This window comes from Chiloscyllium plagiosum, unplaced genomic scaffold (assembly GCF_037043375.1).
Source record: "Chiloscyllium plagiosum isolate Xiang-an unplaced genomic scaffold, Cpla_swu_hap1 HiC_scaffold_9, whole genome shotgun sequence".
Classification (NCBI taxonomy): domain Eukaryota; kingdom Metazoa; phylum Chordata; class Chondrichthyes; order Orectolobiformes; family Hemiscylliidae; genus Chiloscyllium; species Chiloscyllium plagiosum.
Window position 1 is genome coordinate 64,519,817 of NW_028270147.1, and position 14,922 is coordinate 64,534,738.

Here is a 14,922-nt window from a genome sequence, read left to right on the forward strand (position 1 = left end):
ACACAGAGATTTTTCTGATGGCTGTTGTTTCTAACTGTTAAACTGGGTGATAGGAATAATAGGAAGATAACAAATTAGATAGCCATCATACTTCAAATACCTGGGTACAAATTGGAATATATTCATCTAGGATGTCCTGAAAGAGTTCTTCAAAATCTGCCACGTCAAAGGTAAGGTGCATCCTGAGGGGCTCTTTGTTAACAAATTCATAACTATTGTTCTGTAAATGAGACCTGGAAATCCCATCCACCGAAGTACCACTTGATTGAGACCCCAGTAGAGCAGGCCTGACTGGAATTGGCAATCTGCTGCCTTTTGGACTTGATATAGGCCTGTATTCAACATTCTTCACTAAGCTAAGGATGAAGTCTAGCTTTAGTCTGTGCAACAAAGAATGGGTTCCTTGGCTATCAGAAAAGTCTGATTTGGGACTTTTGTCGTCTTTGGCACATTTTTCCACTTGTGCTGCTTCACCAGTGTGCCCAGGGCAGGACTCCACCGTAGGACCAAGAGATTCAACAGAAGAGGCTGGAGACATTTTATCCAGTGAATCAGCATAGACAGATGTCCTAGACTCACACTGCCCAATGGGCATAGTTTCACATATGACTGGCATTGCAAGACCTTCCTCAGCAGTTGTGCTGCCCACCACACTACTTCCACATTTCATGGAAGGATCAGAAGAAACAGTCTTTGCCAACTTCCGAGGTACTCTGCAAACTGCTTCATAGTCTGCATCAGTTACACGCAAGGCTGAACAGCTGCGACACTTCCGGGATTTGTAGCCGGAGGTATCTGAAGTCTGGCAGCTGTGCGTTTCCATGGCCTCCTCACCTTGCTCTGTCCATGATTCAAATCCAGAATATACAAAGTCATCCTGTAGCAGAGCATGGTACCGAACATCAGGCAGGGTGGAGCTCTCCGCTGCAACATCCTCCCCCTTGTTGTCAGTACTCGGCTCCTCATTAGTTTTACGGTATAGACTAGCTATGCAGTACTTGATACGATCCTTCTCTACGAGCAACTTCTGCAAACGCTCAATAGACAGGGCCTCAATCCTTGCAATAACTGTGTCAAATTTGTAGATACGGTCTAACATGAATGCACATTTGCTACAAGCAAACTCTGCCTTGCCATCTCGAGATACCTCTTTACCCAGTACGTGAGACAGGATAACCTGTAGGTTTAGTTTGGAAGCTGTGTGAAAGATCCATCGCCGTTGGTTACCACACAGTTCCCGGGCACAGATTCTACAAACCTCCTTCATTCTCCAGCTTGTACTTGACTGTACACTAAAAGGAGGTAAAATGCACAAAAAAACCCAACCAGTCACGGTGTTAAAAGGTAAATAGAAATGTCACAGCCTTAAGTCTACGTGGGCTTTGACACTGGGTTCTGGATAACAATTAAAAGGCCAGCTCGTTTGTATCAATAATAAATAACGTATCCGCAGCAAAGCTTCAAATAACCAGGCCGGCAGGAAGTCAACCAAAATCCGTGCGTGCAATCAAACCACCTAATGTACACAGCTGCCTTTACAGTTTTGCTGTATCCCGCATTAATGTTGGACTGTCAGTCATTTGTGGATCTCCATCTATCTGGCGTCAAATCAGGGTTAAAAAAACTCAGGCGTTATCTGGACGTGTATGAGGGCGGCGCCACTTCCAGTCTTGATATTATGTTCACGGTTTAACTAATAACACTCCATAAACATAAACACTCTGCAATAACTGATTAAAATTCAGCATTTATCGTACAATTGAGTGTTCCGTGGTTTTCTTTGTCCCCAGTTTAAGGGCAATCCTCGTTAAATTGAATACAATTACAGGTGAAAAAAAAAGCACCGGGCGGTGGTTCCTACGTTTCAGACATAGAGCAACCAGCCATCCATTTCCCCGAGAAATTTCATTTCAGAGTGTCTGCTGAAGAGCAATACCAGCAAGTGTCATTGCATCGTGCCGCCGAATGAACACCAGCCCGTTTTATTCTCGACTCGTTTGTGGAACATCTTCACGTCGCCGGGAACGCTGTGGCTACACGGGGGTGCGATATTAACTCGGCCAGAGACAATTAAAAGAAATCCCCCAGTGATCAGCTCGGCATCATCCTTTCGTCTTCGCTGCTCGCAGTCAGTGGTGGAGGAAAGCGAGCAATTTCATATCAGAGGGAAGGCACGAAACAAAGCTACAGTGGCCGAGTAACGGGACTAGAATGAGAGAGAGAGAGAGATTCTCCTCAAAAATAATTAAATCACGTCCCGTTAGGAGGGTTTCCCGGATACGATGTCAGCAGGACGGGAAACTGCTGTTTTGTAACTATCTAACCCGGCAGTGATGTGGCAACAATGTCGCTGAGGCTGACACACTGTTCCAGGCAGACATCTGGGAGAAACCACCCGCTACCTGGGGAGAACCCGCTACATTCTGCATCTCCTCAGCCCAGTGCTACAGTCACACCCTGCACTGCCACTGACAGCAAAGTAACCGCATTCGGCCGGACACAATTACGGGGGGGTGTCCCGCTGGAAATCAGAACTCCCAAGCCGAGGGGGAAGGACCAGCCAAACCTCATTGGAACCCGCCTGCATTGTGGTACGGTTCTCTGCCCCGGCAGCCGGTCGACATGAGGAATATGTCTTTCTCCGGCTCGGTTTCCACCACACCTTTTCCCCTCGTCAGGAGGGAGGTTTTAACATGGACTCGGCTCCCTACCCTCAAACGAACTCACACCCCCCACAAAAAAAGGACAGAAATCGGTTTCCGCATGTTGTGAATAAGGGGTTAATACTGTGAAAACACTGCATGTTCCCACAACCTGGCTCGATAATTTTGTCTCGGAAAACATGTCTTGCATTTATCTTTGAATGGTAGTTTTGTGCGAGGTTGGCGCACATCGTGGGGGAACTCCCTGGGGCTTAACGGTGCAGTCACTTTAAAAATACAACTGATTACTTGTCTCGTACTCTTTAAACATCTGTAAGCCACGAATAACTTGGTGCTTCCAGTCCTGGTTTAAATCAAAAGGTTTAGAATAGCGCCAGGTATGATCTAATAATCCATAAAAATCGCAATACATTTAATTGTTCCATGCTGTTCTGACCTTTAAAATTGCGATACTTAAGAAAAATAAATGCTTTATTATAGTGTCTTGCAGAATCTTGTACTCTTACAACCAAAAATATATTTGAAATGCACACCGAAAATGCTGGAGAACCACAGCAAGCCTGGCAGCATCTGTGGAGCGAGAAACAAAGTTAACGTTTCGAGTCCAATATAATTAGTCTTCAGAATTCAGGTGATGCCTCTAGCATTTTCTGTAATTGTTGCAGATTTCCAGCATTGGTAGTATTTTGCTTAAAACACATTAGTTATGCAGTTATTCGTGCAAGAGAAATGCAGCAGACAATTTGCACAGGCAAGGCCCATAAACAGCAAAGGTAGATAACCAGATAATTGGAGTCATTGGTTGAAGGATAAGTATGAGCCAAGTCACCTTTACCTATTCTGGTTTTAATAGTAATTATAAGAAACAAGAGCACAAATCCATTTTGATTTAGACCCTTCCCTCTCACCCTAACCCCCTGTTCATTTTTGATAGCTTGCATTGCACTTACCAGGCTCTGCACATAAATATTTAATTAACTACACAGATGATTACTGGCGGTAGTTTTTAAAAAAAGCCAAGGTGATTTTGGTGGTGGGAAAGTTGCACAGTTCCATATGGTAGCACTTGTGTATGTAAACAAAAGCTCAACACATCATTTAACCAAATCAGTTCCACCCTGCTGTTCAGTAGACCATGATTGAGGCCTCAACTCTATTTATCTGCTCATCCCCCATAAACTTTCAGATCCTTGTACCACGTGACTTTAAAAAAAAACGTTCCTTTGAGGGTGCACGTGGGGCCTCAGTTAAAGGATCATCTGAGAAATTAAAATTCCTAACCATACTTCAGTAAAGTGACACGTTAAGGCTGGGTTTTTTCTACTAAAGTGGGGAGCTGAATTGGGGGATTTCCCAATTTACTGACTTGTCTCATTAGCAAAGACCCCAAATCCCATGATCAATACTCTGGTGTGGGGTTCGAGAAGATGAGATAAAGCAGGACCCACTGACCTCAGCAGCTTGTTGGCCATGATGGCAGGCTGTTTAGAAAGCCTGCCTCAGTTCATTGTCTCAATTGTGTTTAAAAAATATAATGCACTCACCCCTTAAGCCCATCATTCCTCATAATCCTCTCATCCAACCAACCTACCCCATGACTATCCAACTCTACTGAAAGAGTTCTTACACCTGGTGTTATGAATCCTTGGCTGGAAGCTAAGACCCAAAAGAATTATCTCAGTAGGAGCTTTTGTTTTGAAAATTGAAGAGAATTCTTAACTTCCCTTGATTGATATCTTTAAGTGGTTAAAACAAATTCTGGGATCACTGTTCAATGTCACATGTTTATTTGCACAAGTATATTCAAGACCATAAGACATAGGAGCGGAAGTAAGGCCATTCGGCCCATCGAGTCTACTCTGCCATTCAATCATGGCTGATGGGCATTTCAACTCCACTTACTCGCATTCTCCTCGTAGCCCTTAATTCATTGTGACATCAAGAGTTTATCAATTTCTGCCTTGAAGACATTTAGCATCCAAGCCTCCACTGCACTCTGTGGCAATGAATTCCACAGGCCCACCACTCTCTGGCTGAAGAAATGTCTCTGCATTTCTGTTCTGAATTTACCCCCTCTAATTCGAAGGCTGTGTCCACGGGTCCTAGTCTCTTCGCCTAACGGAAACAATTTCCTAGCATCCACCCTCTCCAAGCCATGTATTATCTTGTAAGTTTCTATTAGATCGCCCCTTAATCTTCTAAACTCCAATGAATAAAATCCCAGAATCCTCAGCCATTCCTCATATGTTAGACCTACCATTCCAGGGATCATCCGTGTGAATCTCCGCTGGACACGCTCCAGTGCCAGTATGTCTTTCTTGAGGTGTGGGGACCAAAACTGGACACAGTACTCCAAATGGGGCCTAACCAGAGTTTTATAAAGTCTTGTGTGAAATGTCTGAAACCTGTCATGAATATTTTAACAATCTGTTTGACCCTTTTTCATAAGATTGTATGGATGGTTTTACGGATGTGGCTTTGCTCACTGAGCTGGAAGGTTCATTTTCAGATGTTTCATCACCACTCTAGGTAACAACATCAGTGAGCCTCCAAATGGAGCACTGATGGCATAACCTGCTTTCTATTTGTGTGTTTAGGTTTCCTTGGGATGGTGATATCATTTCCTGTTCTTTTTCTCAGGGGATGGTAAATGGGATCCAAGTCAATATGTTTATTGTTAACATTTTGGTTGGAATGCCATGCTTCTAGGAATTCTTGTGTGTCTCTGTTTGGTTTGTCCTAGGATGGATATGTTGTCCCAGTTAAAGTGGTGTCCTTCCTCATCTGTATGTAAGAGTGGGTCATGTCTTTTTGTAGCTAGTTGATGTCCATGTATCCTGGTGGCTACTTTTCTGCCTGTTTGTCCAATGTAAGTGTTTGTTACAGTTCTTGCAAGGTATTTTGTAAATGACATTAGTTTTGCTTCTTGTCTATATAGGGTCTTTCAAGTTCATTAGCTGCTATTTTAGTGTATTGGTGGGTTTGTCAGCTCCCATGGTGCCAAGAGGTCTGAGTAGTCCAGCAGTCATTCCCGAGATGTCTTTGATGTAGGGGAGAGTGGCTAGGGTTTCTGGATGTGTCTTGTCTGCTTGTTGGGGTTTGTTGCTGAGAAATCGGCAGACTGTTTTCATTGGATACCCATTCTTTTTGAATACACGGTATAGGTGATTTTTCTCTGCTCTGCGTAGTTCCTCTGTGGTGCAGTGTGTTGTGGCTTGTTGAAATAATTTTTTTTTCAAAAGATGATTTGTGAATGGATGGGTAGTTTTCTGAACAGGTCTACACACATTACTGTTACTGTACAGATCAGTGGTTTTGTGTTTTTGGGGATGGGAGGGGGATATGAGTTGGTACTGTGTTGGAATGGGAGATCGGAAAACACATGAAAGGCCTTTTCAAATTATTTTTCAAAATGTTCTAATTATAGTTCACAGCTCTTCTGAGGAGCCATGAATTTTGAATGATCCAGAAGTTGATCTAACTTCATGCAAATTGTGGGAGGCAAGGAGACTATTCCCACAGTATATCTTGCCAGCTTGGAAGTGCAGGATGTGGACTAGCCACCTTCGTCCTTACATCAATCCAGCAAAATTTGGAATACTGGGAGGAGGCAGGAATCAAATTCCACCCACTATTTTTCAATGACACTGGAGTTTTTCTAATTCTATAAAAATTATCTGAAGTCTCCAGAGCTCGCTTGTATCTATGACTGCCTAGCTCAAAGAAAAAAGTGTACTATCACTAAACCAAATACCTGGTGACAAGAGATCTTGATGAATGCTCTGGCTTGAATTCTTTGTGTATATGAGTGGAGAGGTGGGGAGTTATATGAAAGGTGGAAGAAAATTCAAGATCAGAACTATGAAGAAAATAAACAAACTAACTCCAGATATTGTCATTTAGAGTGCTATAATTGCAAGATTAGTTAACTAAAGTTAACTTATGAATGCTGGCCAGGTTAACAATCCCACATTCTACGAATGAATAAAAATAAAATCTCAGTAGGAAAAGCATGAGGAAAAATGCTTTAAGTATAGTTCACCTTTTAACCAAGTCAAGTAGTTACAATGGCACGGTGGCACAGTGGTTAGCACTGCTGCCTCACAGTGCCAGAGACCGGGTTCAATTCCCTGACTGTGTGGAGTTTGCACGTTCTCCCAGTGTCTGCATGGGTTTCCTCCGGGTGCTCCGGTTTCCTCCCACAGTCCAAAGATGTGCAGGTCAGGTGAATTAAACATGCTAAATTGCCTGTAGTGTTAGGTAAGGGGTAAGTGTAGGGGTATGGGTGGGTTGCGCTTCGGCAGGTCGGTGTGGACTTGTTGCGCCGAAGGGCCTGTTTCCACACTGTAATGTAATGTAATGAATTGGTTACTTTTTGCACACTTCACAAAACAGTAAATAAATCTTCGGGAAACATCAGATTTCAAATAGAGAACAAAGAATGGTGCTGATAGTTTTGCCCAGAAGCTGAATGGCATGGTGTAACAATTAGAAGATGGCAAATGGCCCAACTTCAATTCTGATTATTGTATCCTTTGACTGTCTTAGAAAAGATGCCAGCTACAAGATAAATTTTAAAAAAAGCTATTATCATTACTGACTCTGCACAAAGTGAATAAGAGGTGCAAAAGCAGTTTAAGTAGATTTAGATCATGCATTTAGCACCAAATTGATTACAATGGAAATTTAAATGTATAGTTTGGTAGAAATGTCAGAGTTTTATACAATGGCACCAACACTGGAGGTGTAGTGCATGCAAAGGTGACTTTAGAGTACAATGAGATTTTGAGGTGGGCCAGTGGGCCGAGGAGTGGCAAATGGAATTCAATCTGCATTTTGGAAAGGCAAATCAGAGCAGGACATATACACTTAATGGTAAGGTTCTGGGGAGTGTTGCTGAAAAAAAGAGACCTTGGAGTGCAGGTTCATAGTTCCTTAAAAGAAGAGCTGCAGGTAGGTGGAATAATGAAGAAGGCATTTGGTATGCTTTCCTTTATTGGTCAGAGTATGGAGTATAGGAAGTTGGTGGTCATATTGTGGCTATACAGGACATTGGTTAGGCCACTTTCAGAATATTGTGTTCAATTCTGGTCTCCTTCCTATAGGAAGGATTTTGTGAAAAGGTTCAGAAAAGGTTTACAAGGATGTTGCCAGGGTTGAAGTGTTTGAGCTACACAGGTAAAGGCTGAATAGGCTGATGCTATTTTCCCTGGAGCATCAGAGGCTGAGGGGTGATGTTATAGAGGTTTATAAAATCATGAGCGGCATGGATAGGGTAAAGAGACAAGGTCTTTTTCCTGGGGTGGGGGAGTCTAGAATTAGAGGACATCAGTTTAGGGTGAGGGGGAAAGATTTAAACAGGACCTAAGGGGAAACATTTTCATGCAGAATTTGTACGTGTATGGAATGAGCTGCCAGAGGAACTGGTGGAGGCTGGTACAGTTACAACATTTAAAAGGCATCTGGATGGGTATATGAATAGGAAGATTCCCCTGGCCTCGGAATCTACTCAGACGCCATTAGCCATGCGGCTGATGCAGCTGCCACCCCCACGCTGATTGATGATGTCACTTCTGCCCCCATCATGGCCACTCCCACAACCACTTCCACCCCTCACAATTCCTCATGCATCATGTGACATCACTTGCGCCCTTCACATAATCGCTAATGCCACATGCTCAGTGACTTCCGCCACCCCTACTGCCGTGGTCACCACCACTTCCGCCCCCACCAGTGCCACTCACCTACATTCTGCTGACATGCCCCCCACAGACCCCACTGTCACTATCCCCACCCCCCAGATCCCCGAGGGGAACACTACCTCTGCTCATGACTCCACCCCCATTCCCCCCACCATCACACCCACTCCAGTTACAGGTTCCGCCCCCACTCCCAGCTCTACACCCACACCAGATCCCAGCTCCCAGCCCTGCCAAGTTTTCACCATCCCCCCAGATCTCCCCCTCACTGAGGACAAACTATCAGTCCTCAGCAAAGGACTCACCTTCATCCCCCTCCGTCCACGCATCAATGAATTTAATACACACCGTGACGTCGAACAATTCTTCCGTCGCCTCTGCCTCCGAGCTTACTTTCACAATCAGGATTCCCGCCCATCTTCCGAAGACCCCTTCGCCCACCTCCAACACACTGCATCCACCTGGACACCCTGTGCTGGCCTATTACCTGCCCTCGACCTCTTCATTTCCAACTGCCGCTGGGACATTAACTGCCTCAACCTGTCTATCCACCTCCCCCACACCAACCTCTCACCCTCACAACGCGCAGCCCTCCAATCCCTCTGCTCCAATCCCAACCTCAACATCAAGCCAGCAGATAAAAGGGGGTGCAGTGGTAGTCTGGCGTACTGACCTCTACACCGCTGAAGCCAGACGCCAACTCGAGGACACCTCCTCCTACCGCCCCCTCGACCATGATCCCACCCTCATCACCAAACCATCATCTCCCAGACCACACAAAATCTCATCACCTCAGGAGATCTCCCACCCACAGCTTCTAACCTCATAGTCCGGGAACCCCGCACTGCCCGGTTGTACCTCCTTCCCAAGATCCACAAGCTTGACCACCCTGGCCGACCCATTGTCTCAGCATGCTCCTGCCCCACTGAATTCATGTCCACCTACCTCGACACTGTCCTATCCCCCCTAGTCCAGGAACTCCCCACATACGGTCGAGACACCACCCACGCCCTCCACCTCCTCCAAGACTTCTGTTTCCCCGGCCCCCAACGCCTCATCTTCACCATGGATATCCAATCCCTATACACCTCCATCCGCCATGACCAGGGCCTCCAAGCCCTCCGTTTTTTCCTCTCCAGACGTCCCCAACAGTACCCTTCCACCGACACTCTCATTCATTTGGCCGAACTGGTCCTCACCCTTAATTTCTCCTTTGAATCCTCCCACTTCCTCCAGACCAAAGGGGTAGCCATGGGCATACGTATGGGCTCCAGCTATGCCTGTATCTTTGTTGGCTACGTAGAGCAGTTGATCTTCCATAATTACACCGGCACCACTCCCCACCTCTTCCTCTGCTACATTGATGACTGCATCGGTGCCACCTCGTGCTCGCGTGAGGAGGTTGAGCAATTCATCAGCTTCACCAACACATTCCACCCTGACCTTAAATTTACCTGGACCATCTCTGACACCTCCCTCCCCTTCCTGGACCTCTCCATCTCCATTAATGACGACCGACTTGACACTGACATTTTTTACAAACCCACCGACTCCCACAGCTACCTGGATTACACCTCTTTCCACCCTACCTCTTGCAAAAATGCCATCCCGTATTCCCAATTCCTCCACCTCCGCCGTATCTGCTCCCAGGAGGACCAGTTCCACCACAGAACACACCAGATGGCCTCCTTCTTTAGAGACCGCAATTTCCCTTCCCACGTGGTTAAAGATGCCCTCCAACGCATCTTGTCCACATCCCGCACCTCCGTCCTCAGACCCCACCCCTCCAACCGTAACAAGGACAGAACGCCCCTGGTGCTCACCTTCCACCCTACCAAGCTTCGCATAAACCAAATCATCCGCCGACATTTCCGCCACCTCCAAACAGACCCCACCACCAGGAATATATTTCCCTCCCCACCCCTTTCCATCTTCAGCAAAGACTGTTCCCTCCGTGACTACCTGGTCAGGCCCCCCCCGCCCCCCCCCTACAACCCACCCTCCCATCCTGGCAGTTTCCCACCGCAGGAACTGTAAAACCTGCGCCCACACCTCCTCCCTCACCTCTATCCAAGGCCCTAAAGGAGCCTTCCACATCCATCAAAGTTTTACTTGCACATCCACTAATATCATTTATTGTATCCGTTGCTCCCGATGAGGCCTCCTCTACATTGGGGAGACTGGGCGCCTCCTAGCAGAGCGCTTTAGGGAACATCTCCGGGACACCTGCACCAATCAACCACACCGCCCCATGGCCCAACATTTCAACTCCCCCTCCCACTCTGCCGAGGACATGGAGGTCCTGGGCCTCCTTCACCGCTGCTCCCTCACCACCAGACGCCTGGAGGAAGAACTTCCGCCTTGGAACACTTCAACCCCAGGGCATCAATGTGGACTTCAACAGTTTCCTCATTTCCCCTTACCCCACCTCACCCTAGTTCCAAACCTCCAGCTCAGCACTGTCCCCATGACTTGTCCGGACTTGTCCTACCTGCCTATCTCCTTTTCCACCTATCCACTCCACCCTCTCCTCCCTGACCTATCACCTTCATCTCCTCCCCCACTCACCCATTGTACTCTATGCTACTTTCTCCCCACCCGCACCCTCCTCTAGCTTATCTCTCCACGCTTCAGGCTCATTGCCTTTATTCCTGACGAAGGGCTTTTGCCCAAAACGTCGATTTTGAAGCTCCTTGGATGCTGCCTGAACCGCTGTGCTCTTCCAGCACCACTAATCCAGAATATGAATAGGAAGGGTATAGAAGCATTTGGGCCAAGTGTTGGCAAATGGGATTAAATTAATTTAGGATATCTGGTCAGCATGGATGAGTTGGATTGAAGGGTCTGTTTCTGTGCTGTACATCTCTATGAATCTACGTGCCAGCTTCACTCAATGGTACTACTTGCACTTCATTTATAGCACATTAAGGTATTTTATGCAGGGCACAGGGTATGAAAACAGAGCTAGCTAAAGTGAACTGGCAAATTAGGTTAAGGAGTAGGCCTATAGAAATGCAATGGCAGACCTTTAAGTGGATTCAATAAGCAACACTGAATAATTATATTTTACTGAGAAAAAAATCCAAGGGAAGGACCTGCCATTCCTTGTTAACAGAAAAAGTTAAATATATTATTAAACTTAAAAGAAAATCTATAAATTGTACAAAGATGAATGGGAGTTAGAAGATTACGCAGAATATAAAAAGCAAGAATGGCAAATATTTAATGATGGGAAAGTTAGAATAAGAAAGAAAGCTAACTGGAAATAAAAGAACTGATAGTAAGTTTCCATTAACTTTATTCTTTTTAAAAAACAAAGTGAGTGGGATTCTGACAAAGAGAGTGTCTGGGGAAGATAAGGAGATGATGGGTAAATTAAAGAAGTACTTTACATCAGTTTTCACAATAGAAGATACAAATAACAGGTCAGAAATAGCTGTAAATAAGGAAATAGAAGGGAAGGAGGAATTCAAAAGTAAAATATACAATCACTACATATTGCTGGAGGTGCATACTGACAAATCCCCGAGTCCTGACAGACTTTCATGTTACGGTCTGAAAAGTAGTGGCTAATGATGCACTAATTCTAATTATTCAAAATTCCCCGATTTGGGAAAGGTCTCCTTAGAAAGTAGTGAATGTAACTGCTTTATTCAAAAAGGGAGGGAGAAAGAAAGTAGGAAATTGCAGCCCAACTAGCTTAGTAATATCATAAGATTAGGAGTAGGCCACGCAGCCCCTCAAGCCTGTTCTACCATTAAATATCTGCTATAAAGGAAAATGCGAGAACTTATTATTTAAGAAATTATAGCCGGCCACTTGGGAACATGTAGTGCAATCAAGCAGAGTGAACATGGTTTATGAAAGGGAAATCAGGCTTAACCAATTTACCGGAGTTCTTTCAGGAAGTAACATGCTGTAGATAAAGGAGAACTGCTGGATGTAATGATGACATGTTACAAAATCTTTAAAATGTATTTAAAATGTGTGTTATATATAAAATAGTTCAATGTTTTCAATTTCATCTTCATTTCTTTTGCATCATAAGCTCCTGCTTTATTGTTAAAACCAAATCTGCAGCAACATATACTTGTGTTTTAGTGAAAGACCACCTCATTAAAACCAAAAATAAAATCATCAAGCCAAATTCTAGCTTGTCATTGATTACACTAATTAAGATCATAAAATAAAATACAAATCATATTCTTATATTATGCAGTCTGTAATAAATTCTATGCACCGCAATCTTGATAAAAAAGGTTACATTATGAAATTTTTTAGTTCTCATAATTTATTATAATACAAGACATCCCCTCTTGGAGGAGATCCAGAAATTTGTTGAGCCAAGCACTTCTTTTGTAAAGCAATCAAACAGGTGATGACTTGGATCAACCCACTGAATTTTGGAATCTCGTTTCCAACATCATTTTCAGATGTGGAAGATCAATCCTCAATTTCTGCCCAAGACATTCTTGTTCAAGTGACATTTGTTCTTGAATGAATGGTTATCAACACAGCACTCACCAGTCACTTGTTCCTTTAAAATACTCAACAAATACATCACTATTGTGAGAAACGAAGCTCACTCACTTTAATAATTTCAGTCTGAGACAAGATCTGAAGCAGTAGTATCGTTTATTATGCTCTTGCAAGAGGGGTGTGGTGTCTATTTACAAAATAGTTTAACGAGTACACAATATTTATGTAATTCGTTCCTCTTCCCTCCTCCCACTGCTCCTCCCCTGTTTACATCTCCCAATTCTCTAAGACTGGCGCCCATTACTCTTGTTTATCTGTTGCCTTATCTGTGACAAAATGCCTATTTCTGGCCTCACAAGGCCGTTTGACCACATCCTGCTGTAGACCATTGTTCGGTATACCCTCCTTTACTGCCATCTGCTTCCTTGCTTGCTATGACCTTATGACCTCTTGATTGTGGTTTGTTCTTGTTTTCGCTTATAACTATTGTTTGTACAGGCATAACCCCGTCCCCTCACAGCACCTTATCTATTTGTCTGTAACATCTACCATTGTTTGCAGGCACATTTCATTCTTGTATGCACACTTTAGCTAATTCAAAAACAATTATATATTTCCTTCACATAGTTTTCATTCTTGTTAACTCAGCTCTTGGCTGAAACAATTATACACTGGTGTGAGTTCATTTACCTTGCATAAGCAGTTAATGATTGCAGAAGTAACACTGCTTTACCTATATCCCACACTATTTATCTCTTCTACAAATGCAAGTGTCTGCAGCTATCATTGACATCTACAGCACACCAAAAAGTGTCCTTCAGATCTGTACTTGTCAAAACTAAGCACCAAACTATTTTAATCCCATTTTGCAGCACCTGGCCCATTGTCTTGTATGCCTTGGTGTCACAAGTGTACATCTAAATGCTTCTTAAATGATGAGTGCTTCTGCCTCTACCAGCCCCACAGGCAGTGGGTTCTAGATTCTCATCACCCTCTGGGTGAAAATGTATTTCCACACAATCCCTCTAAACTCATGCCAATAGAGTCAGAGGAAACCCTACTTAAATACTAAAATAATCATCAGAGAAATTAATGTGCAAGATGTCACGAAAAATTATTAATTTCATTCATTCTGGATCCTTTGGAAATCTGAGTGTTCAGTCTTCAACACAATTTTTAAAAATCTCTTATTTGCCTTACATGCTTCTCCAATAATAGTATATTTATAACATAATGCTTAATTTTAGTACGCCATGGAACACATTTGGTCGAACACATAAGACCAGTTTAATTGCACAGTTAAAAACTTTTCGAATGATCCACTTCGTTTTTGGTTGTAGAGTCTGTTTTGTGTAGGTCTGGCCCCATTTATTTGGATCCTACTACTATTCTCTAGGCAAGACTGTTGATTCAGGATTATTCCCAGTTCAGTCTAATATCCAATTCTATGTATTTTAAAACCCGATATTCAATTTTGAATTTGTTTATAATTTTACAAATGCCTCACATTGTACCCTCAGGAAATCTAAGTGCATTAAGAAAATGCCTTCTAGTTTTTCTTCAAAGTACCAATGGAAAATTGCTGAATCTGCTTTAAGCCAAATACAATCAGTTTTTACCTAACTGAAAAATACCGCACCCCTGGATGTATCATTTATCCCATAAACATATTTGTTTAACTTCCATAACTTTTGCTTCTGTATCTCCAGCTTATTTTGGAGGCTTTAAAAATACTTCCCTTTGACATTGTTCCCTCACCAAAAAGGCTGCTTTGATATCAAAAGTGCTAGGAAAACTCTCAAACTCACTTCGTCCTGCCCACTGTTGCAGAGTTCACTTTTACTTCCGGGTCACCCAATTGTTCCTCTAAACTTTGAGCTACAAGTCTAGCCTTAAGTGTGCCATCAGGCAGCACTTTCTCCATATATAGCCACCTATGGAACATTGCTGGTTGCCCTCTGTATATATGCAAACCCTCTCCATCTGTCCAGCTCTTTGTTTTGCTTAGTTTCCCACATAGCTTGTTCATAGCCATTAAAGCTTCTCTATTTTATAGGCTCCTAACCCATTAAACTACACTC

The 14,922-nt window shown here is 43.8% G+C and overlaps 1 protein-coding gene across 13 annotated transcripts in view; it reads right to left on the reverse strand.

The window, feature by feature from the left end:
- The window catches only part of pde4dip (phosphodiesterase 4D interacting protein), a 256,882-nt gene that overhangs the window by 168,236 nt on the left and 73,724 nt on the right, over positions 1-14,922 (reverse strand). For 12 of the 13 annotated variants that reach the window (XM_087990719.1, XM_087990715.1, XM_087990725.1 and 9 more), the window contains exon 1: positions 101-2,209. The exons of the other annotated variant lie outside the window; for it this stretch is intronic. In XM_087990719.1, coding sequence (XP_087846845.1) covers positions 101-1,267 — 1,167 coding nt within the window. In that variant the 5' untranslated portion in view covers positions 1,268-2,209. Of the gene's footprint in view, positions 1-100; positions 2,210-14,922 lie in introns of those variants that run through there. 13 annotated transcript variants of the gene reach the window in all.